This window comes from Dermacentor silvarum, chromosome 2, assembly GCF_013339745.2.
Source record: "Dermacentor silvarum isolate Dsil-2018 chromosome 2, BIME_Dsil_1.4, whole genome shotgun sequence".
In the NCBI taxonomy this organism is placed as follows: domain Eukaryota; kingdom Metazoa; phylum Arthropoda; class Arachnida; order Ixodida; family Ixodidae; genus Dermacentor; species Dermacentor silvarum.
Window position 1 is genome coordinate 217,528,448 of NC_051155.1, and position 26,127 is coordinate 217,554,574.

The 26,127-nt window shown below is 46.7% G+C and overlaps 1 protein-coding gene across 1 annotated transcript in view; it reads left to right on the forward strand.

The window, feature by feature from the left end:
* The window catches only part of LOC119442654 (fibrillin-2-like), a 98,306-nt gene that overhangs the window by 18,058 nt on the left and 54,121 nt on the right, over positions 1-26,127 (forward strand). Inside the window, 19 exon segments of the mRNA XM_049662281.1 lie at positions 3,357-3,448; positions 4,911-5,090; positions 8,737-8,841; positions 10,035-10,229; positions 11,272-11,397; positions 12,102-12,227; positions 12,943-13,101; positions 14,966-15,130; positions 16,218-16,340; positions 16,822-16,944; positions 18,062-18,190; positions 18,533-18,655; positions 19,435-19,560; positions 20,124-20,342; positions 21,159-21,284; positions 22,303-22,428; positions 24,003-24,131; positions 24,934-25,077; positions 26,012-26,065. Of these exon segments, the coding sequence (XP_049518238.1) occupies positions 3,357-3,448; positions 4,911-5,090; positions 8,737-8,841; positions 10,035-10,229; positions 11,272-11,397; positions 12,102-12,227; positions 12,943-13,101; positions 14,966-15,130; positions 16,218-16,340; positions 16,822-16,944; positions 18,062-18,190; positions 18,533-18,655; positions 19,435-19,560; positions 20,124-20,342; positions 21,159-21,284; positions 22,303-22,428; positions 24,003-24,131; positions 24,934-25,077; positions 26,012-26,065 (2,570 nt within the window).

A 26,127-nucleotide genomic window follows, 5' to 3' on the forward strand; every position in this document is an offset into this window, starting at 1 on the left:
GCAACAACTGCAAGAAAGAACCAACATGAAGCATGATTGCGGATGATTGACTCAGTGTCACGGCCACTGGAAGTGTTGGCTTCTGTTCGTCGCTTTTTTTTTTTTTTCGCAAAGCGTATGACGTGACAACAGGGAAAGCCACAAGTGTAAATAAGCCTTGGTGACGTGCGTTTGTGATATCAGTAACAGAGCAGCTCAGTGCACATCACACAACACGTGGGTTTCTAAAATCGAAGTGAAACAAACGTAAACTTATACTGACGATATGCGGCTCCGTAGCGCACACTCGACTGTTCTACACCAACACTCTGAGGCAAAATACCTACAGCATGAGTTCTCTTCGTATGCCTGAAACGGCCCGGATGACCCGTACTTTCACAACGCCATGAAAGCAACGTAAAAAATCTATAGTTTACTGCAGTCCTTTGCAGAACACGTACTTTGATTGCTGGTCATCTTATATAGTTTCGGTTTCTCATCGGTGCGGTATAGAAGTTATCCAAGCTTTCCGCATGTGGAAAATTAACATGCTTCGTGCATGTTTATGTCACTGCACGACCGCAAGCACTTTGCGGAATTTCTACCATAGGATAAAGACTAGCCGTCGACACGTCGACAGTCAGTAGCAGCTCCAGAATGCGGTGGCAAGTGTTCCTCATAGGGAAGATGTATTCATGTGCTAGCTAATCACATCGTCTTTGTTCCCATCTCATTTACCCTTTGCATCCGGATCCCCAACTTTGCCTTGCTCAGGCGTCTCCACGTAGTGAAACATCTCACCCTGCTGGGCGATCTTTTTATTCCTCATGTCCTAGTGATACCCATCGGAAAGGGGTCAACGTGTTCATTGGGCTTTTCGTGGTGGATATTCTCTGCGGTGTTGCGTCCTCACAGAAGTACATTTTGACGGAGGTGAAGAATATATCTTGCTATTCCCTTTTTGAGCGAACTGATAGTGATACGAGCAGTCTTCGTGCCAACGTTTTGGCAATTCCGGCTACCCTTGACCACAGTGGCTGAGCTGCAGTTCCTCTTCTTCACGCCGGTGGCACTTGCAACGGAAGTATTCCCTGAAGTGCGCAGATATTAAGGGCAGGCACGCCACGCAATTTTGGGAGGGAACTCTCCTGCGTTCCTACCCTAGCTCACAGAGTAGACGTGAGATCCCCTCCCTCGTCGTCCCAGCTGAAACGAGCCGACGCGAGCACGTCGTGCCACCGACGCCGGCGCGTCGTTATCGGAGGAGTGACGCCATCTTCCATCGCGATTTGAGACGAGCGCGCGCGCGAAACGCACCGCGACAGCTTTGCTGCGCTCGACGTACAGAATGCGGAACCGCGGATTTAGAGTCACGTACAATGCGCCCCACCGCCTTTCTGCGTGGGCGTGTGTCTCTCTAGGGAAGGATGCAGCGTCGAAAGAGAGCGGGAGAGGAGGTGCCCTCCTTCTTCCCTCTGGCCGCTGTCCAAGCCAGCAGCAGGTTTCGCTTTCGCGGCCACAGATATGCAAAGCAGCCGGCATCACCGCCGAGCCACCGCTACACAGGCACGTCATAAGCGGAGGCCAGCCAGCAGCGTGGGCTCCTTTTTTTCTCTGTGGCTGAGCAACTCATCGGAGGGATGCCTTGCTCAGTCTTCATTCTACCGTTCTCTTTATTGGAGTTTACTTAGTTTCATTTCTCCCACAACAGAGAAGAGGCAGTGGACACTCTCTACGCAGTATCGCATTGGTTTACGTCACAAAGGCGGCTGTTTACAAAAGCCATCGTTTCATCCTCATGCCTAGTATTTTGCAGCCCTCATCAACACAGGGTATATTAGACGTTTTCGGTTGAATCTCTGTTTTTCTTACTAATTTCTCTATTGAAACAAAGCTGTACACTGAACCACGGGAGGAACGCTCGCACGCGCGCGCTCACACACTAACTCACTGATTCACTCAATCACTCACTGTCACTCACTCACTCACTCACTCACTCACTCACTCACTCACTCACTCACTCACTCACTCACTCACTCACTCACTCACTCACTCACTCACTCACTCACTCACTCACTCACTCACTCACTCACTCACTCACTCATTCGGCAAGGTGTAACAACGTTCTATAAAACTACGCGTGTAACACGATTATAATGTGAGTCAAGTCCAGGTGTTCCGTTTAGAAGATCAGGTACCTGAGGAAAGTGGCTAACCGAATTCGTTCTGTGTGAGCCTGCCTTGGGATCGTGAATGTCGCGAATCGCGTAACGTCGAAGGGACAAGTTGATGGTAACTTGTCTTTCCATTAAATGCAAACGAGTGTGTGCTATATGTTCACTTACTTTGATTCTCTTGCGTGCGAATCAACTGCTTAAAGTGCCTATGTGCGTCACTCTTTAAATATTTTAACGCAAAAACGCCCGTGTGCTTGCGTTGTAGTGCACGTTAAAGAACCCCAGGTGGTCAAAATTAATCCGGAGCCCTCCACTACGGCATGCCTCATAATCAGAACTGGTTTTGGCACGTAAAACCCCAGAAATAAGAAGAAAAGAACTCTTTAAATTTATTCCGGGTTCCTTCTGTCGTTATCTCTCCAACTCATGAACGTTTTTATTAAAAGAAATGAAACTCGAGCGCAGAAGGATCTCGAAGCATATATAAAAATCTACATAGCTTCTAACGAATACTTGTATACCCCTTTACCTCGTTATATAGTAGTCTTTAAAGTTACAGTATATGTTGGCTGTCACTAACAATTCTATCGTGGTCAACAGACCTTCGAACGAGTTATCTGTCGAAAGTCTGCGGACATCAGTCAATAAAAATTGTAAGTCCTCATGTCCACAGGTAGTCTATAGTCAGTCCGCGAACTTACAGAAAAAAAAAACGTCGCTAGATTTTTCATAATTTAACTAAATCTTTGAACAAATTGTCTCGTTCCGACTGCATCTTGCACGAGTTTCTTTGTGCGCCGAAGAATATTGACAGCGCACTTGTTTGATAAAATGGTGCATATTTGAAACGGTTTCGTTGTTCCTGCGACACAGCTGACGACATTTTTTTTTCGAATAGCTGACGTAGACGCATCTATTTGAATATGGATCTCCATAAAGCAGTGTATGAGTATGGAACGCATCTTGAGCTTGCATCGTCGTAACAGCTTAATGTGTGATCTATGTTATTTTTTTTTTCCTTTCCCTGTTTTTCCCTCAGACATTTTTTTTTCGTGCTGTATATTGCGTCAACCTGGAGGGAGAGAATTTGACCCAGGCACTTGTTTGCCTTTACGTCATTCTCTTTTGCAACTATGCTTTTGTTGTCAAAATAAAATTGCATCCTAATTGTACTGACTGTGTTTCCTTCTCTTGCCGCAGGGTTAACGTGTGCCGATGGGGTCCGGCACCGATCTGTTGCGAAGGATGGATAAAGCAGTGGAGCCACGGTCGATACGGGCCCTGTACCGTGCGTGAGTGCGTCCCCGCTTTGGGCTAAACGACCGCTGCGTGGCTTTGCAAGCAAACCGCGACAATGATGACGTCGCTGTGTGACGTACGGTGTAGGTTTCGCGGTGTCCGCGCTGATTTCGGTCCTTTTCCTCCAGTAAACGTTTGCTAAGGTTTCCAAGTTTATTTACCCTTATCTTTGATCGAAATGAAACTCTTTTCTGTTAAATCAGTCGTTAAATTGCTTCGGCCGGCCGTTCGTATACGATCTGGAGATTCTCGTTAACTTCTCTGTATACGAAGTTATTTCGTATACAGAGAATTCTCGAAGAATTTTTGTTCTTGGAATTCTCGGGGGCAAGCAGGAGACCAGCAGGCCGTAATAATTGAGCAGTGTGAAATATCTGAACTGCGAACATTTTTTTGCTGCCTGGCTAATCGCATTTTTTACAAATCGCTTGCTTCTGCCTGTAAAATGCACGAAAAGTTTCCGCGGCTGTTCTCCTGATAAGAGGCGCGCGTTCGGACGATTTGAGGGCATCTTTTATGCTAGAATCCCGGATTTGCTTAACAGAATTAAAGAGGGGAGCACGAGACAACATTTAATCCATCTTTACTGAAACCTTTTGCCTCGACTTTGTTCGATAAGCTCAGTGTGAATCATATTTACTGACGATGAAAACTACCCGTACAAATCCGCGCCGCATTCAGTAGCACAGCGTAGCGGACCATGTTGAAATTAGCCCCGCATAATAATATGTGCCTAATGGAAATTTCTGCAGCAAAGGAGCATTACACACGTGCTTTTAGCTGCGAAAGCGTGTCAACTTAGCTCCCGCAGAAATTTTACATATTTAGAAATCAGTATTAAGGTAATGAACGAACGAATGAATAAGTAAAAGAAAGGTAAATAAATCACCGCATGCATCGTATATTAGACGCAGAATGCCTTCAAGACAACGGCGAACGTATATCGCGACTGATGTAGTCTATGGACAAAATCAGCTTTCATTCGTGAATGTCCTCATCTTTGATGCCAAGACATTCCAACACCAACGAGCAATTTCTGGCCCTTGCGTCATGGTTGCGCATGGTGGCTTCCGAAGGCGAATTACTATTACACAGCCAAGTTTATCTGTACGTCTGTTTATTATTATTATTATTATTATTATTATTATTATTATTATTATTATTATTATTATTATTATTATTATTATTATTATTATTATTATTGACATGAATAAGTAGAGATGCTAGCGTCTTGTAGCAGAACTGGCGACTTCCTGTCTCATCAACAAACTTTAATACGCTGTATAGTTGATGCGAGTCAATACAAATAACTCTCACGAATAATATTTACCGTACGCGAACTAGTCTTGAACACATTGCCTGTTTGGTATACTTCCGCTATCCCTGGTCACGCAATACCTTTCCTCTCTTCTGGTTAAACGTGCCTATAGTAAACGCGGCGCTATTTCCTCGCAGCGGTGTGCCGGAGGTCGTGCGGCCAAGGCCGCTGCATTCGGCCCAACGTGTGCCGCTGCACCAGCGGTGTTGTGGCTAGCTCGTGTCCGCCATCGGCCCCACTGACGTCACCCACGGCGGCGTCACAAACCAACGGTTCGTCGACGGCGGTCACCAGCCCGTCTTGGCGTCAAGAGCACGGTTGGCTGCCCCTTTGTCGCCATCGTGATTTATTTATTTATTTATTTATTTATTTATTTATTTATTTATTTATTTATTTATTTATTTATTTATTTATTTATTTATTTATTTATTTATTTATTGGGTGAGTGAGTGAGTGAGTGAGTGAGTGAGTGAGTGAGTGAGTGAGTGAGTGAGTGAGTGAGTGAGTGAGTGAGTGAGTGAGTGAGTGAGTGAGTGAGTGAGTGAGTGAGTGAGTGAGTGAGTGAGCGAGTGAGCGAGCGAGTGAGTGAGCGAGCGAGTGAGCGATTGAGCTGTAATTACTGGCATTGCTCTGCACTGCATGCTTGACTGCCTGATGTGATTAGTGCACAGGGCTCGACATTATGGCACAGCAATAAAATGAGAGTCTACATCCTTTAGGAAATGCATCATGAGCCGCAATACCTCTCTCCTCATCATCGGAGCGCCTGTAAACGGAATTTTACAGTTGTTTCTCGGGGATATTCACGCTTGCTTGTCTGAGTACCGATTGAACACGATTTATTTATTTATTTATTTATTTATTTATTTATTTATTTATTTATTTATTTATTTATTTATTTATTTATTTATTTATTTATTTATTTATTTATTTATTTATTTATTTATTTATTTATCGATAGATTTAGTGGTTGCATTAGGCGTCTTGAAGCTACACCCGGGCAGTAAGAGATGCCTTAGTAAAGTGCACTGCGGGCTAATTTTGTCCACCTCTGCGTTTCCTAGGCATGCACCGACGTATCTGATTTTATTGCAGTGCGCCTCTGTCAGCGTAGTGCTGGGACGTCGCGAATCGAATGAGCAAAAACTCGAAAAGCTGCAACGCCACGATAATGTAAGCAATGTACGCACACAAGCACGAAGGCAACCGTCGTAAATTAAGTTTGATCGAACTCTTACGATTACGTGTATACATACTCGTTCAATTCACGGGCACGTGTTCAATTCACTTATACATTCTACATCAATTACACAGCGAACTTCGAAGACGTCTACTACTGAGCTGCGCTAAACATCTGCGGCTTCTCCGCCCTGCCATGCCGTAGAACAACCGAAAGCTTCTAGAAACACTGCGTTTCTGTGGCAGGAACCGATCGCCCTAAAGTTTTTGAGACAGCGAGACAAAGGAACATCTACCATCAATGATGTTTCCATGGTCGTTCAAACAGGGCAAGCGAGGTCGAACATGACACTTCTTTCAGTGCCACTCAAGTAGTGATCAGCACTCAGCAGCGTACACTGAGGTGCGTTCACGGCGGAACTAACCATTCCTGCATGCGCCAGTGGTAGCGGAATTCTACCGCAAGGTCTTTCTCGACACCCTTCTTCTGCAACATGTGAGAGTGCGCGACCAAATGACGAACTCAGCGCTCAACGAAAGCGGCCGTGCGTAGAGGAGAGAGGGTCCAAGGCAAAGGCCAAGAAGCGCGTACGCGATTTGCAGAATTGCCACGCAGACGAGACGACGAAACTCGCACGTCGTATCGCGTTACTCAGGGCGCGCATATAACGATCGCACCGGAGAGCAATCACATCTTCGGTAAGAAGGGAGGAGAAAGCGGAAGGCGAGCGCGTAGTACTCGCCGTCGCCCACGGCTGGCTCGTACGCCCGGCTGAATGGGCAACGGGACAGGGATAAATTAGCATGACCGCCGTGTGAGTCAGTCGACTCCCAAGTCGAGCGTTTCGATTCTCGTCGTTGGTGGCCTGAGCAGCTCGCGCGTCCTCGCCCCCCCCCTCCTGCTGCAATACGGCTTCGTTGGCACGCGACCAGAGACGCGCTGTCAGCTCCCCCTCTCCCCCGGTCAGCGCTGACAGACGACGGGATCGGATGTCCTCGCACACGCAAAACATCCGAGGAGGCCGCGGAGGTTGCGCCCAGCTCTTAACTCATGGCCGGGCTTGGAGGACGCGTTGCGAACTTGACAGCGGCGTGCGACTAGAGCTCGTGGTATTACGGCCAGATTTTTGAAGGCGTGAAATTGGCCCGCCGCTCGAAGTTGCTTCGGACACGCGACTACCGATATCTGTATCGCCGAGAAGCCGCAGTCTGTGGTTTACTGTTTCGTCTTTACGAACACGTGTCGATTGTGTGCTACAAACTTGGTGTGTGTTTTTCGCCCACGGGACCCTAGATGAAATCTAACCACGAAGCGGCGGCCCGCCAGCTCTTCAAATTTAAAGGAACACTAAATCAAAACACTAAAATCAGTACAGACGGATAAAGCCTTCTTTGAAAACTCCGTTGTCATTAATTTCGAAACAATAGGTTGATTATTATAAGAGAAAATGAAGGTCAAAGTTTCAGTTTGTTTTTTTTTTTTTTTTTCGCGCCGAATTCCCAATGCCGGTACGTCACTGCGACGTCACGGATTTCCAAGTATGTTTTTCGCATTTAGGCGGCGTTGGCTCAGCAAAAGTTCCCGAAACTCGCCACGTAATGAAGTCGATCTTTACCGCAAAGAATTAACTAGGCCCTACGAGACGCTGTCAAAATCCGTGACGTCACAGCGAGCTGGTGCGGGAAGTTCAAGGAGGTGTCGCCCCTCGTCTTTTGTTATTGCGCTTTTTCCTGTCTCACCAAGCGTCTTATCGTGGCAAGAGAGGTGTTTTTGATATTGTAGAATGGTAATTTACTGACACAGAAGAAATCAATTCCTCTTTGGTGTCCCTTTGAATTGCCAGTTTCTTTCTTTTCTATAACAGAGCTTGAAAAAAGTTAGCTGCACCACAGGACCTTTAGCAAACCACTGGAGCTTTTGTGGCACAGCACCCACGCTAGAGCACGGCGAGCTCTTCCTACCGTTGCTTGTGCACTTATGACACAGAACGTACTCCCAGTCGGTCTTCTTACATGTGTTATTCATTTGAATTCCTAAGAGATATTTTACTAAACATACTGTGTGGACCACGGGCATCCAAATTATTTAAACGACCGTCCATCCATACCAACCAGCTTTCTGCATACTGAACATTCAATATGGAGTTACACAGCAAGCTATGAAGCGAGACCACCAAACACGCCTCTAGGGACCATATTTCACTGAGCTCCTCTGGCGTCAGTACGCACTGCTGTAATTGGCTAGCATCGTGCAACGACCAACGCGATGGCGAACATTGTGATAACGAAATAACAGTCAGCGTGCCGGTAAGTCACGAGCCTAAATTGCGTTAGAGCAGGGCCGTGATTTTGTAGTGATGCCGACAATGAAACTGACAACCGGGATAATTGGTACGGGTTCATTATAAATAGGGCAGCGCAAGACACGACAAGGACGAGGAAGTGCTCTTTACTTCCTCATTGTTGTCGTGTTTTGCGCTGCCGTACTTATAATGAAAGCCTTTTCCGACGCTACTCCTTTTCGCGCTTCGTCACTAATTAATAATTAATAAGAGCGACGCTACGCCCGCTTTATCAATTGAATCAACCGGCCATGAACGGCGGGTGATAAGAGTCAAGAGTGGCATAGAACCGAACAGAAGACAGCGCTACAAAATCGTGGCCCAGTTTTGTGAATTTGGGATCGTTGGGGCTGGGGGAGTGTTCCATGCTGCATGCTGGGGATAGCCTACACCTTCCAGGGTGCCGAGTCATTGCACAACCCAGTTTCTTGACGATGTGCAGGCGGCGGTGGACTGTGCCGAGAACCCTGCCTAAATGGCGGCCGCTGCATCGGCAACGACCGCTGCTCGTGCGTGTATGGTTACACGGGACGCCGGTGTGAGAGAGGTAAGACAAGTGGCCGGCTACTCGAGGTTTGTTCTTGATGCCAAGCACTTTTCTTCTGCTGGCCACAAGCTGAAGCGGAGTTATAAGAAAATTCGGCACTAATGTTTCACTACCAAACTTACAAAAGTCTTCATTATATATACGTATATACAAACAAAGAGACAAGAAGAGTGAGGTTTGAAGTAATTAACAGCAGTGGAACAAGAAATGTCACTGGAACCAACGTTTCGACGCGGAGACCGGTCTTCGTCAGGCTCTGACGCAGACAACTCCCCATGTCGAAGCGTTGACTGCAGCTTGAAACACTGCTTGTACAATCACTGTTGATCACTTCGCATATGTGGGCTTCACGGATTTCGTGTCAATCTGGTGACTGAAAGCATCCGAGTGACGAGGCCTTATGTAAAGGTCATAGTTTGAAACATGGCTGACGTTTGATGGAGATGTCCTCCTTTCTGGTCAGTGTCCACAGTTCGGCGCTTATGCTTAATTTTCTTTTACGAGAAAATAATGCTTGTTTTAGAACACACTTCTTTCTGCATTCGCTCCTTCTCGGACAGCTTTTCATTATTTCTCGGCACAAGTTTGCCTTACCTACATTTATCGATACCGTGGTCGTAGAAAGGGACACACGCAATAAAAATGGTAACAAATTGTACATCAATGGTGACGAATAGTTTATGTTAAACATTTCCGAGGCCACTGAACCAGGGATCAGACCTATCGCCGGGTCGCGTTCTCATGCTCGTGTTGAACAGAAGTAGGGATTCTTCTAAGGAAGGCTATCCATGGCTCAAGAACTCCGCAACAAGGTCCACAGAGAAATCTCTTTCATCGCGCAGTGGACTATAAAATGACAAATACTGCACGCTGAGACAGCCCGAAACCTCGGGGAAATCCTAGTGAAACGTTCCATATGCATTCAAGTAATTCCGTATGTTTTCCGTAAGATTCTTATGGAAATTTTACGGAATTTGTGCGGAATTAACTCCGTAGGAAATTTTACGGAATTTGTGCGGAATGAACTCCGTAAGAATTATACGGAAACATACGTAATTATTCAAATACATACGTGATTAGTGCACAGGGCGATGAAATTATTCAAATGACATACGGAACGTTTCAATAGGGGTATATCGGCGTTGTTCTATAACGGCATGTATTCCGCTGATTTGCCGTCCACCCCATCGCAGACTACAGGACCGGTCCGTGCTTCCGCAACCAGCGCCAGTCCTCGTGCTTGGACCAGCTGCCCGGTGTCGTGTGCACGAGGCAGCTGTGCTGCGCTACCATCGGTGTCGCTTGGGGACACCCATGCGAGGCGTGCCCGCGACAGTTGGAGTGCGACCGCGGGTACATCACCAACATCCACTCGCGCGGATGCCAGGGTACGCTGTCACTTGCGGTGCAAGCAGGCGCATCCTCTAGCACAGACACTGCGATCACTTTATATATAAAATGGGGAACCCTGACTGTCGGAGTTGCCCACACTGAGTAACGTTGGGTTTGGACCGAATGATTTCTGGTGCAATGGCCTCAAGTAGAATAAACGAAGACGGAAAAAAAAATCAGACAGCGGTGTTCGCCGTGTCTTATTTTTCGCGTCTTCGTTTATTCTCCGAGGTGCCATTACACTAGAAATGAACCCACAGCAACTACCCTGGCTTCCCATGCTTCAGAACCGAATGAATCGTAATACGAGACAATGCGCTGGCAAAGATATAGTCCACTGAAAAGCAGTTCGTACGAAAGAACGAAAAGTGCTTCTAAATTCAATCCCCGCGTTTTCCTTTCTTTCTTTTCATTTCTTTCCTTTTTTTTTTTTTTGAGTTGGTTCAGCCATACAACTTACAGTCAAGTTCAGAATTTGAAGCCGACTTACACGGACAAGCGGACGCAACTAAAAAAAAAAATATGCCATTCCTTAGTTTATTGGTATTATTAGCACAGCTCTCGCCGAGTCAAACATTTATTTCGCCTTTTGAAGGAGCGCCACCCGCCGCGATGCACCTCCTCTGTTTGACCTACGCGTGGTGTTTTCACATTTGTTTCTTTAGCCTGGTGATTTATGGGTCACTGTCACCTCCAGTAAGTCAAATACTAGAATATATGGTGCCACGTCGCGGCGTTGCCACTCTGCTATGTCATTCCCCTGCCAAAAAGAGCGAAGCGTCCGTTTGCATAATGAAGCAGTTGGAGTGATATCGTTGCATACAAGTGAAGTTTCGCTGGGCAGATGAGTTAGAAGACACATCTTTTGACACTACGTTTTGCTGGGAAGATGTAGCAGAAGTTGTGAAGGTGTAAGTCTTCGAAAAACGACTTGCTTCCACTGTGTCACACGTATGAAAAATGCGTGCCCTGAACTCCGAAATTCACGCTAAATTGCTACCTTCGTTAATTTAGGCAACTAAGCGTCGCACTTCGCAGATGTCAACGAGTGTGAAGCTATTCCGGGGATCTGCGATGGAGGAAACTGCATCAACACTCCAGGCTCATTCATCTGTGAGTGCAGTGAAGGGTACACGAAGAACCCGCGGACAGGAAAATGCGAAGGTAAGCACCGTCTCGGCAACGTGAAATGACATGTCATATGGGTGCGCCAGCTTGCCGGCTGTATGTCTTTGGCGCGACAGCAACAACCTTAGCATGGGCAGCGCATACGTGACAGCGGAATAAATACAAGCAATGCAAAGCGGTCGTAGGAGTATGGAGGCTTTATCAACAGTGGGCGGACAAGAACGTTTCATTCTGGAGTCAACGTTTCGAAAAAGGGACTTAGTATCTTCGCGACGGCCTTGACGATGGCAGTACAAAGTGCTTAGTCAGCGACTTCGTTAAAGATACGTCATTCGCTATTACAAGTGCAGTGATGGCCAAAGAGTGGGCTGCCGGAAGTAACAAACAATCTCGGCAACTACAAACATAATTGTATTTGAGAGATAGTTATTGTTACTCTTGAAAGCAAACTAACCTTAAAAACTTGAAAAACACTTAAGAAAACCAAAACAGAGAAGTGGCTGAGAACAGGAGCGAGAAACGAACAGGAACCTACTGGTAGAGAGAGGCAAGAAATTATAGGTCATACCTTTCAAGAACACCGTACTCGTCATTTAATAGTTCGCTTATGCACTCCGATTTACTATATTTACGTCGTGTGTTCTTTTTTTTTTTTTCAAACCTGTTTCTCCAAACCAATCGATGCAACGAAACACCACAATGAAGTCACTTGCTCCTTCTTAGTAAGTGTGCTTTTTCAGACGTGAACGAGTGCGCCCAGGACTTGGAGATATGCAACGGTGGACATTGCGTCAACACCGACGGCAGCTACTACTGCATCTGCAGCACGGGCACCGTGCCTAGTCACGACAAGAAGGCCTGCCTCGGTAAGATTGGACTACGCGATTACCATTCGGCAGTGCATTGCCACTCGCCGCCATGACCTCCTCGCCTTTTACGCGATCTGGTCAACGGCAAAAACGCTACCATAGTTTCAGTAGTTGCCACGTGCTATTGATCGCTATATCTCATGACACCCGAGGACGAGCTGTGACTCGCGTAAATTTCTTATGTAGCATAACTTTTTCGTAAGCCATGACTGGATTTCCGGTTTAGGAAACCTATCTTCGTGTTTCCTTCTCTGTCGGAGTGCTCCAAAACAGTTAAATGCAAAGCGAGCCTGCCGGAGAAGGTCGCGTGACTTGTGAGGTTATGTTGTGCCCGACATTCACACAGGGAATTTTCCAGGTATAAGGCAAACAGGCTATAATTATAAAGCATGACATAAAAACTGATTAACGAACTGCACAGTTAACACTAGCTTCTAGAACCTTTAGAGCTTAATCCTTGATATTATTGCTTTCTGTCCACAGTTTGATTAAGAAGACTTTATAGAGACCGATTGTACACATAAGAGCTGCTGCTCATTTTTTCATGTCAGGCGGCCTATTTTCTAGCATAATTACGGCGGAACTCCCAAAGCGTTCGAAAGTGCCACGTTAGCCTTCAACTTGTGCGCGTGGCTCCGTCCTCGAGCCATATCCAGATCTCTGGAACTCAGTCTTACTCACACTTCGCACAATATGGCCGCTGCGATTGCAGACACGAGCCAGGACTACTGCTACACGGAATACGGCGGCCCAGGCCACTGCCGGAGTTCGCTTGCTGTGAAGCTGACCAAATTTGAGTGCTGTTGCAAGGACTCAACGAGAATCCGTGGCTGGGGAACGCCCTGCCAACAGTGCCCGCGAAACGGAACAGGTAAGGCAGACAGCACGCTCTCCCTCTCTCATGAACCCTGTCCGTCATGGTTCAAAGTACCGCCTCTTAGCACAAGCTCAATTTTTCTGTTTCTTCTTAATTGTGTTTGTTCGGTTGTTGTTTGTTTGTTTGTTTGTTTGTTTGTTTGTTTGTTTCTTTCTTTCTTTCTTTCTTTCTTTCTTTCTTTCTTTCTTTCTTTCTTTCTTTCTTTCTTTCTTTCTTTCTTTCTTTCTTTCTTTTTCTTTCTTTAAAGTACCTCAAGTGCTCTAGTGTTGGACTATTTCGTGAGAGGGGTATTGAGAACAGATCCATGATTTGGGCGTGTGTGGATACACGAAATAAAAAAAAAATAACAAGCTGCAACTGAGAACATGAAAGTATAAAGCTCACCTAAGCAATATGGTGATTAGGTGAGAACGCAATAACAGAACTAGGGGATTAGAACTGTAATAAACACAACTAAATTATGCAGTGATCAGGAATGAACGGAGTATCATAAATATAGAATTAAGACAGATACTTCGGTTGGAAACTTATCAGGGTGACGGATGTTGACAACGTTATCTTAAAACCCTTCCACAATTCGATCGTTCGTGGGAGAGGTGATGCTCTGAAGGTAGTCGTGCGTGCAAAAATGCGCTTATAACTGCGCTGATTGTCCAATCTGCTTGAAGTACAAGGTGACCGTGGAAGAGGGAGGGTGGTCTGGGAGAGTGGACGTTGTCTAGTACATAACTGCTGATCACAACCAGGCCCAAACAGAAAGGGTGCTATAAATAACAAAATATAAGATGCAAATAAATATTAAGACAGCAAGGTACCGACACGAAAGTACCAGAGAAAGTGGAACCATCATATTCTGCCCAGAATGTTTTGGTATTGCATGGTTCCGCGATTATTGCTTATATAGAATGTTATTATTAGGTTCATTTAAATGTTACAAATTAGGATAGATACATACACACAAGGGTCCCATCGCCAACGACTGTAATGGGACCCTTGGTTACTTTTTAATGTAGTGAAAAATATACAAGCAGAAATGAAAACAATAAAACTTAAAATAATAGATAAACATATAATTACAACAGCGATCTAGACAATATAACTCTACAACGCATAATCAAGCAATAAGGAAAAAAAAAGAAACACTGAAAAGAATTAGAAAACTCAGTACAAAATACAGACAAAGGTGAATGCAAGTATTCGCAGGAATAAAAAATTAAACATTTTGGCAATGTTGATTACGCATGTGTTATGCCGTAATCATGAGGGGTGATTCTTGCTGTTGTTGTTTTGTTGTTGTTGGTGGTGTTGTCATGTACCAGTTTGAGCGCGTAACAAAAAAAAAATGACTGCCAAATTTGTCAACCGATAAACTGAGTTGTTACAACTTGTCTTTCTATCTGCCAAACCTTGAAACTGTCATCACTTTCCCGCCTTGAGTTGGTATTGCGAATGAAAAGCCGCGTTTAGCGTGTTGTCTAAGCCGCACCAGTTTTGAATGCTCCGTGTTGGAAATTGCGAATGGTCACCATGGGCATTTAGTTTGTGTAACCTGTGTGCCCGTTCTCGATATAATCACCAAAGTCGTAGAACGACGAGCAGCACCGTCGAACTTCGCCTTCTTTGCTGCAGCACGCATAGTAAGTATACCTAAGCAATGGATCGGCCGACAAGTGCTAAGCTGGCATTATTGAAAACATATCTCGGCGAGGTCTTTGTCTAGCACTGGACTTAAGATGTAAGCTGTTGATGAACAAGTGTTGGCAGGATGGGCGCAAATGCAGTGTCCATAAATGAAAAGAACTGGTTATCCTGACACGGCTGACGCGTTTTCCCCGTTTCTCTCTGTTCTTGCACGCAGCTCAATATAAACATCTCTGCAGATCGCTGGAGCAGATGACCGTCAACGAGTGCGACCTGAGACCTGACCTCTGCGAGCACGGCCGCTGCGTCAACACGCAAACGGGATATCGCTGCGACTGCGACGCCGGCTTCAAGCCCGCGTCCGACCACAAGAGCTGTAAAGGTCAGTCTATATATATACCGCCAATGCACATGCGTATAGTAGTACACCATGCGTTCGCTCAGCCGTCGCTTGCCTCCGTACCTCTGCAGTGTTTACATGTAACACAAGAAGCCTTGTGTGCGCACGGCTGCACCACACCCACAGTGTCGCGAAGCTGTACCACTCACTGCCTTTCGGCACTTGAAAGCATGAGTTGCTCTCGCTTCCTCCTTGCGTTTCGGCGCGCAAAGAAAGAACACCTTCCTGTCGGCATGAGCAAATCAAACAGATGCCGACTCTTTGGGATGGTTTTGTTTTATAGTAAGCACAAGTTCTGTCGCCGGTGCCGCAGCAGTGCGAACAGCCAAAGCCTACTTTGGCACTCTGCGAAATCTACCAATCTGAGCAACGAAGTTTTTTCCAACCTCAAGACACATATTACCCTGCGTGAATGCGGGTGTACCTGTGTACTTGGCCACCATTTTTATGCCGCAGATGGCCTCTTTCGCGCAGGTCGTCTACCTGTCCAATTCGTTTCCAGGTAAATATTCGACCAAAGATAGGTCACGCGTATCCCAGCTCATTAGGAAAACAGGCGCAATTCTTGTTTCTGGTTTTGTATACTATATGGAGGGGAGGGGGGGGGGGGCGCTCACAACACTGTGCCACTCAAAGCAATGGTGACATAATCACTGCAGTGACATGCCTAAATTTTTGACGTGAGCTACTCGCCTTAACGTCCGGTTGGCTGCATTCTATTTCCTGTGCTGCAGCGCACCGTTATAACTCAAACTGAATTCACTCGACGAACTGAATCGGCGATATATTCTTCGAACAAGAGTGGCGTGGCTCGGTGGCACCGAATCATGTCTTGCAAGAAGTGCGCTGTAGACAAGCTATACTCACGGCGCGACAGCTTGTAACTCGGCCACGTCACGCTTGATCGCCATTCATGATTCAGCGATTCGTTCCGCCGTGCTAATTCATTTGGTGGCTTCAATGTGCTACGTGCAAAGCTGGTCGTGCATAATAAGACGAGCTACTTTTTGGTGCAGCCAAGTTGTCACCCGTAACGTTGTGAAAGTAACGCCCTTCTGTCCTACCGCAGATGTCGATGAGTGCAAGGATAACAGCTACTGCTCCCTGGGAAGCTGCGTCAATACAGCGGGCAGCTTCCGCTGCTTCTGCCCGCAGGGATTCGACACCACTCCCGACGGCAAGGAATGCAGCGGTGAGAGAACACTTTGCGGTACTCTGCAGCATGCGTTCGCAATAGACACAGCCACATAAGTTACAGAAGTGCACGAAAAGGTATTGTTGTATAACAAGGTAGCTAGACTACGTAAAAGGGAGCGCAAACTGCTGCGCGTCGTTTCGAAGTTTCTATTTAAGAGAAGAAAACGTAATACTTGGATAAGTCAGTCCTCTTAAACAATGCCGAGGATTAAGAATGTGACCAATATCCTTGCTTTTCGGAGTCGCGGCTTATACAACGTTGTGGACTATGTGTTTCCGAAAGATTTGTGCGGGAAGAAAAATAAACGCTGCGCGAGCGCGATTTTAATCAAGCTCGTGCCGCGAAGAACTGTGTGTGCGAACCTCACTGATATAGAGTCTTAAAAAATGAAAGTTGTGCTCATCGCGAAGCGTGAGCAACCACGCTCTGAGATGATGGTAAACCTGAAAGCAAAAACGCATGCACTGTCACGCAGATCGCGACGAGTGCGCAGAGAGCGGCATGTGCGGGAACGGACGCTGCGTCAACATGGCGGGGTCGTACAAGTGCGTGTGCAACCCGGGATTTACGTTGTCACCCAGCGGACACGCTTGCATCGGTGAGTGAGCAGCGTTGCATTCCGTAAGCAAATGTAGTGAAGTGCCCTTGAGCAATGCCTTGAATGATGCGGCCACGAGGGGTACAGACCTCTCTGTCTTTCAAGGACAGGACCTGTGGCTGTTTTACACCTACATCACAAACAGAGATTTGTGATGTAGGTGTAAAGCAGTCGCAAGTTTCTAATAGTTCATTCATGGTTTAATAGTTGTCTTACTTGGCTTTGATCTGACTTTGAACGATTGATTCACTCTGAAGTGATCAGTGATCTCAAGTGATAAGTGACCGAGCGAGCGAACGAACGAACGACTGGATAAAAATTGCATCGACGATTATGATACTCCTTAACATGAAATTTGAGCGCAGCACTATACGCGTTTTCATTTCGCGATATATCGGCTGGCGCGGACAATCTGTCTCGTGCGGCACGTTCCAAAGGGAGCGAAGTGTGGCGCGACTGCCTTGCTAATCGGGAGATCGCGAGAGGCAGCGCGTGGCTGACGCGTGGGCGCGATTCACAACAGCCGCCGCCGCAGACAGACCTCCACTCATGCAGCGCTTTGGTGAACAGACGACGCACAGTGTGCCTCGATGCGCACGTCCCCGCGAACGGAGCGGAGGCGAGCGAGCGCATCAAGGCACCCTAACGACGAGCGCTACTCCGGCGCTATCTCGTAGCCATCGTCCCATAGTCCGTCTTGCGCGGCACTACGCTTTTCTTCTTACACTTTCGCAATACCCTCCTCCTCCGTTTTCCCCTTCGTGTTATATTCGCTCTCGCCGTCTTTCATCGCCCGTTGCGCGCCGCGTTCGCCTCATCTTTCGCTGTGCTCGTTCGCTCGGTTGCGAGATGCGACGCCGAGGCCTGCCGCAGCAACGGGCGCCTAAGAGCTGCGCTCTAAAAGAGCGATGCGGCAGTTGGACGGGATCAGACTGGCAATTCAATACGAGTAGCGAGCGCATAAGCTTTAACATCATTCATACCAAAGCAGAGACAAGGCTGACGAGGACCTTCGTCGGTGTCAGTGTTTATCCACGACATCCCCCGAACGTTGCCCCTCATTACACTTTGCTTTTCTCCTGCAATTTAAGCTAACGAGTGCTTGCCTGTTGCCCAGACATCAACGAGTGTGCCGAGAACAGCCAGATCTGCCTCCGAGGTGGCGTATGTGAGAACACACCTGGAAGCTACCGCTGTACTTGCAGCAAAGGCTACGTCTGGTCGCAGGACGGGCAATTCTGTGTAGGTGAGCACTTGGCGAGGTGTTTTCTGATGTGCTAATCAGCAGCGCCGTTTCTCTGCGATATTCAGTACTTCTTTATTAGTTACACTACAGATAGTAACAATACTCTCCGGTGATGCACTTTGGAAATTAAGTCCACGGAAGTACCACTTTGACCAGTTGTCTTGAATACATTTCTAGGCAGTGAACGTGAGATAAAAAAGGCACTTTTCGGCTTATCGATATAGCAGTGACAAACGCTAAGTTCTGTCAAAAGGGGGGGGGAGGTGTCCCGGCCTTCCTCCCTGCACCCCCTATTGGGCCCCCTTCTGCATGCAAGGTCCGCTATTTATTCTTAAATTTCAGACATCAACGAGTGCGAGGCAACTGACATGTGTCGCAACGGCATATGCGTGAACACACAAGGAGGCGTCAAGTGCCGCTGCAACACGGGTTTTAAGGAGTCCTTCGACCACCATCACTGCATCGGTAAGTGTGCAACGATGATAAAAAGTCGACCCTAATTAAAATAAAAACGTTCGGGCTTTCGCTTTGTCTCCAGCAAGACTGGCGAGCTGCAATGGCACATTCCACCGACAGAAACTGACAGCAATCTTCGTGAAAGGGGAGTTGGCATCCGCCTCCCGAGAGTATCACGTTACAAAGGAAACTTACACACAAGGGTTCCTGAGAAGTACTAATGAAAAGAGAGAGGAAAAATAAGAGATGAAAGGCGGAGAGGCTACCCGGAGTAAATGCCCGGCTGGCTACTCTGCAATGGGGGAAAGGAGAAAGGGTAGAAAATATTAAAACAGAAGAGAAAATACGAAAGGTGACCTTTCTGTACAAGAAAGGGCGAGGCAATTGACAACGACTATAACCTTTCACACAGTCTCGCAGAAATCAAAATTCTTGGACCATGGTTCAGCCGACGTCAGCCGGAGTTGCTCTAAAAGCACAAGTGTGTTTTAAAAACAAAGTAGTTGAAGAAAATATTGTAGTGGTCTGAGAATCGAATACAGCACCTCTTCAGTGCTCAGCCAATTGATCTGACCAGGACAAATATTTTTTTCAACTGTGAAGCTTTCCTTCTGAAGTACGATGTTCTTTCGGGTAGACGCCAACTTTCATTTACATATATCTTCCTCTATCTCGCGGATTCCTGGAGGGCTCATCTCATATTATCACTATTCTGTCCTTTGTATTGCTACTCGCACAAGAAGGGTGTAACGAAGGGAGTGTAAAAGATTCATGTACGCATGCTCCAGACATCGACGAGTGTCGAGAGCTCGACAACGTGTGCGGCAACGGACGGTGCGAGAACACGGTGGGCAGCTTCCGTTGCATTTGCGACAACGGCTACAGCCTGGGACCCGGCGGCAGATCCTGCGTCGGTAAGGGGCACTTTCTTTCTTCTTGGCACATTCTTCAGCAACACGACAGGCAGTAATGACTCGCAGCTATCCTGTGACCTTGCAGCGTCATGATACTGCGTCATTTTCCTAAAAGCTTTTATTATCGTAAATTTTACATCTTGCCTATTGTTGTTTGTATTGGTAATTCTTGTCATCATGCACAGGAGGTTCTATTTCAGTTTCTAACTACGGGACCTCCTTCTGTATATACATATCATGAATTATCCCAGTTTTTTACATTAATAAACTGATTCAGATTCATGACACGTATGTGCATACATTAGGGAGGCTAGGATGAATAAATTAATACTTCTGAATAAAGGAATGAAGCGAAATTGAAAATATACAATGTGCAGACTTATGTGTTTTGCATTTAACTTTTTTTTTCAACGTTATTAGCGAATATTTGTTGTTGTTGTTGCTGTTGCGTCGACTTTTGCTAGAGGCCTAGCAACACTACTAGTGTCACCTTTTGCCCGCCGCAATGTCGAAGTCCTGACTTTGTCAGCCAAACGGATTAATGAAGTAACGCTTGGCTGCAGATTCCCGGCGCGACTACTGCTACTCGTGGTACAGGAACGGCGAATGTGGCCAACCCTCTCCGATGCCCGTTAAGAAGTCGGCGTGCTGCTGCGCCGCCCAGCACCAAGGTCCATCTGTGGCCGCCTGGGGAAGCCAGTGCACCCCCTGTCCGCAGCCCGGCAGCATCGAGTACTCGCACCTCTGCCCCAACGGCACCGGCACCGGCGTCGACGGGGAAGGTACCGTGCGAATGAATGGTCGCTTGCGGCCGTGGCCGCCAACTTCGCTGCACCACCATAACCGTCAGACCAAAGGCGGCCCTCGGTCGCTAAAACGCATGTGCCAAGTTGACGTCCGTATTTACCTTTGGTGTTCTTGGTTACCGTCAGAGATCACTCTGGTTGCATGCAGCTTGCAAGACTTGCATGAAGACTCCCTAATGCATCTTCCTTTGGTAGTCATCGTCACCGCGATCGTGCTTCTCCTTCCTTCCCTCTTTCCCTTTCCTCATCGCAGAGTAGCTGGCTATAGAGGAATGTACCTCCGGCTGACCTCTCTGCATTTCGTATCACTAAACGTTTCTCTCTCTCTCTCTCTCCCTAATGCAGCTTGTTTTTCATACGGTCGCATTGCGCTCACTAAACGTAGTACCTCACTGCTGAATTTAAGCTAGGTGAAAGCGCTGGCTTTAAACAAGCGAACAGGTAATACGTATCTTTATGAATGTTGATAAGGAATGTTTACTGCAAAGTCGATAACCTTTCACTACACAGCTTAATTGTGATTCCATCCGAGGCACCCAGAAATGTACGTATCTTTCTATAGCTCAAATGCTGTAATCTGAAGCCTGGACCTGCATTCACAAAAACTCTCTTACGTAAGAGCATCCGGGAGAGAGGATAGCAGGGAGGTAAGAATCTCATTTAGAAGCTCACTTCCCAATTCAGTGTCCTTGACAAATTTTCCGCTGCTAAAGGTAAAATTATTTCTCAGGGTTATATTACATAAAGACATAAAATAAAGATGTACACCACGACGTGTTTATGCCTCCGCAGATATTAATGAATGCTGGGTGTACCCGAACATCTGCCCCAACGGAGCGTGCGAAAACCTAAGAGGAAGCTACCGTTGCATATGCAACCCAGGATATAAAGTTGACAGCACAGGGAAGATCTGCGAAGGTAAGTGCGCATCCGAATGTTCCTTTTTCAATGCACGTCCTACTTTCCAATGACTCTACGATAAGCGGATGCTGCATTGAAAACTGTCGAAAGAAACTGCGCCATGTTACGAGGGTCATCCACGCCGGCTAATGGCCTCTATAAAGATGTTATCGTTTGATGCGCAGAGTAATGACATTGCGATAACTGCTACAGCAGTATCGATACACGGTGAAAATGCAAATACAATATTAGTGCCCTAATATATCATCGTGCGTTTGTCGCATGTTTCTTGGAGCACTAGAGATAGTGCTATGGTTGCACTGTAAGGAACTGTCGCGAAATGAGTTCCTCTTAACCAACAGACAAGCAAATGCTGCCATGGTAACAGTTGTGACTGGACATGGTGCCTATTTGGAGCACAATACTGTACTGAAAGGACGGTTGACGTGCGAAAGCCTTCATTGCTCATCGTTTATAATATTTACATCGTTCCCTTCAGTACTACTTTCTTTTTTTTTCAAATCCCGAATAAATAACACCTGTTATTCCAAGAGATGGCACCTTCTTGACCTCCCCTCATTTGTTTCGTACATTTCCTTAATGCCTTCAACAGTCAGCTCCTTAATCTTTTCTGGGTATGTACGTCCTGAACAAGGATTTTCAGTAAACGAACCCTACATGGTATCTAATAATTACATCCAATTAATTAATCAATGCCAATGAAACGGAAATAGACTAAAATGTCCTGCCGTCGCTGACTGCCACCGCATCCCGCACCGTGTTTCTACTTTCTTCTAAACTAAAACCACCGAAACAGAAACAGCGCGTTGTTTTTTTTATTTCTGATTTACTTATGACGGTGAAACTTGGTTAACGTGGCAGCTAGCCGCGTTACTTGAATTCCCCTTGAACGCTCTATGTCACTAAGACTCAACAGATGGCTATTGCTGGTTGGCTGTTGCGAACTTAGGGAAGGCCTAAACCTAAATATGTATTTGGAATTAGCAGTTGCGTTTGTACCATGTGACCTTCGCAGACATCAACGAATGCAAGGTGAACTTGATGCTGTGCGAAAACGGCCTGTGCCGAAATACTCCGGGCAGCCACCAGTGCACATGCCCGACAGGGTATAGACACAACACGCACACCAGCGCCTGCGAAGGTAAGCACTACTCTCGAGCGTGCTCTCACACTTCTGAATCGAGTGCTGAGGCGCACACGGTGCCAGCATGCGCGAAACTAATTCAGACGAGTAATCGCCTATAGGATATCTGTTTCTAGTTAGTATTGCTTACTACTCCTGAGAAGCATACGAAAAACTAGATAGCTGCTTACATATAGAAGTACATCTTCAAAAGGTACCTCACACGCGTTTTTATGTAGGTCAAAACTGAGGATGTGTAGCGTATCGCCCTCGAACACGGTATACAGTGTGTTTTAAGAATGAATGCTCTCGTTTTTTTTTCTGGGGGGGGGTTCATGATTCAGTGTGCGAGATCGTTTCAGGTGTGTTTCACGTTTATATTTGCCAGCCCTTTATGAATGAAATGAAAAAAAAATAAACCAGCTATAATACCTGACGCGCGATCGCACAAGCCGAAGACTTCGCGTCTGATGAAACCCGCGGCAAACGTAACGCAACACGTCTCTCACTGAACTAAGCGGTTCCGGCCGGGGCTTTAAGTCAGTGAAATTCACTTACCGCACATCTCACCGACGATCACTATGCTTTCAGCATGCAAGCTGGCACCATATTTTTGCACAGCTGGTGATCACTATTTGGCAACCTCCTGAAGAACATCCACGTTCCGAGAATAGCAAGACACGCTTATTATAGTGACCACTGTTTCCCCACGACAGTGGAGTCCCTCTAGCTAGCACCCGGTATGGCAAATACTCCGAAGCGCCCTGTGCGCTTGTCAAGCACAGCATCCTCACTATTTTCTGCGCGTGCATTCACTTCGATGGACGTATCAAATCCGTACGATGGCTCGCAGCGGCGTCATGTCGAAGAAAGACAGCAAAGGATAAAATTGCGTTCTGCTTGACTTTCCAGTGTCCCTCCCGTTTCCATTGCTCGGTAACGGCGTGGGGGCGGTGATGGTGTTGGAACAAGCGAGTTTAGTCAGGCCACTATAGCGCCTTTTTCAGGGTGTATAGTCTGTCACCACACGTGTGTCGGCAGCCGTTACATCTCGAGCAGCGCGAGATAAAACAACCGTAACCCAGCGGCAAGAAAAGTTTGTAAATCTTACTTCACCGCGAAATTTGTCTATATGCGGCGAAGCCACCTCAACAAGCAGATGAAAATTGATGATACTGCATTGATGACATCTAACCAGGTTTTGGCGGCGAAAACATCTTTATATTAAAAAATGAAATACTGACCTCCGGGCCTACGTTTGTCTCGCATATTCTGTATGAGAGAATCCAGGCCGGAATCCATGATTTAGTAGAGGGGTGAGAAGCATAACGAATGGCACCTCATCCCAAAACAGCGACATTTCACCACGTCTACTTTTACGCTAAAGACTGTCTGCAAACTACAATTGTTGAAACAAAAAAGGAAATAAAAAATATGTGTGCAAACAATCGACAACGACTGTCAACGTAAGCGAATAGAACGAGCGAACGAACGAACGAAGATTAGTGCTTTCGACGACTTCCACCTCAAGCTTAGTGGACGCTCTGACTAAAGACACATGTAGTAAAACATTTCCGCTGTGTTATTTTTAGATGTGGATGAGTGCCGGAGCTCCGGCAAGGACATCTGTGTGAGCGGAACATGTGTCAACACCCCGGGAAGTTATCGCTGCGAGTGCCCGGCAGGCACGACGTTGGACGCATCTCGACACGTCTGCATAGGTAAGCATGGCGGCTGACATCGCTGACCTAACCCGTGCTTTAGCCGGTCGTTCTGGCAACCATGCTTCTCCTACCACCCTCGCTCCCTCCCCACCCTACGCTAACCCAGTCACTGAACCCGCCAGCCAGGTAAGTTATCTCCACATTTGACTACGCTACATGACCGTGATTCTCCGTCACGATTTTTAAAGACAATGTCTTTTTTGGCGAGTTACCTCTACTTTTACGTATAGGGTATGTGTGTTTCTAGCCTCTTTCCTGGGCTGATGCCGGAGATAGTGCGGTCTGAAAATGTGCGCTGATCCCGAAGGGTAAATGCAGTCTACAACCGTTCCCGTGTGTATCTGCAGTCTAAAAATGTTGGCCAATCCCGAAAACATTGCAGTAAAAAAAATAATAAGCAGTCCAACGCTCATCTTACTCCCCTCACGCGAGGGACGACGCGATAGGGTGCCGTGCGCAGTGACTCCGTGCCGTTCTCACCCCCAACACGCCTAGGAAAGACATTTTCTTTGATCGACGTCAACTGGAGGTTTAATCGCCTTTCACTTTTTTTTCTTCTTTTATGATGCTAGTGAGGCAACACCATTGCGTACTTTCACGCGTCTTTACACACCTACCATTTTCTTAATTCGGGAAGCCATCCTAATAACTGGCGCGCGGACATTCTGAAGCTGCTCCGATTTCTATACGAAGTTGAGCTCTGAAAGTTGCCCTAACTCAAAACGTTCTTGGCGCATGCTTTTTTACGCCGGTTGTCCGGTGTGGTGCACTCACACTTTGTGTCTCCCTTTCGTGGCAGACAATCGGCGAGGCCTGTGCTGGCTGACGGTGAGGAACGGCCAATGCGAGAACGACGTGAAGAGGACCATGCTACGCTCAGAGTGCTGCAACTCGGTGGGCAAAGCCTGGGGGAGCCCCTGCCAGCTCTGCACAGCAGACAGGGGTGCGAGCAGTCGACAACTCTTTCACTTACGCGCGCCTCTCAACCAGAGGGCTACGGTGCATATGTACTTGTATCGCTTCGGTGCCAAGAACGCATGCAGTGCATTGTTTTGCTTTTAATGCAGCATGACACCAGCTGAATCATGACTATAGTTAAAGAAAACCTTTTCCCCGCTAGTACTGAATGCAAGGCAGCTGCCTTTGTCATGAAATTCCTTCCAGCTAGCGGATCTTCGAAGGCGTTCTACGAATAGACCTTAAAGGTTAGCAAAAGTAAACTGTCACCTTTTCTTGAACAATCTGGGTGTTTGTTTCGGAGTAAAACATAAGTTCTGCGAAAGAAAATTGTTACATCAGATTCTGAGCGACGTCCTGTCGGTTAGCGCTGTTTTCTGCTCGTAATCATGAACCAATCAGCCCAAATGCGTCGTGCCCTTCTGATTATGAGGCACGCCGAACCCCTGATTTGGAAAACCTGGGGTTCTTTAACGTACACCCATTGTACGGTACACGAGCAGAGAAAATGTTAATTTTTCGTAATTAATTTTGTTCTTGTTCTTTGTAGGGTAGAAACCCCGAACGAAATGAGATTACAGCACGGCGTTATTAAACATTGTGAAGTTTTGCGCATCGGGGATCCCTTCTGCTATGCCAGACATGTCGACAGGGGTTGTATTCTACTTTATTTTCGACGAACCGCCGTACTCTCCTATAATGGACGACAGTCATTGGCCAATCGCTTCCAGCATAAGCGATGTTACAGGAAGTTACGTCCTGAATATGCAAATGGCGTCACCTTCCGACGTTCACTTCATGATCATCTTGTGGCAGATTAAGCTTATAATCTCGGTTTAAGTTACCTTTATGTTGTTTCAGAAGTGTGGCATCGCACTTGATAAACATAAGAGGGAAACAATAATTGGGCACTCTTTCAGATCCTCACAAGTGTCCTCGAGGTCAGGCATCCGTCGATGGAATCGCGTGCACAGGTCAGTGACTGCCATTCTTATGGTTCACTTGAACGTTAAGTACCAACTCCTGGCCGCCATTT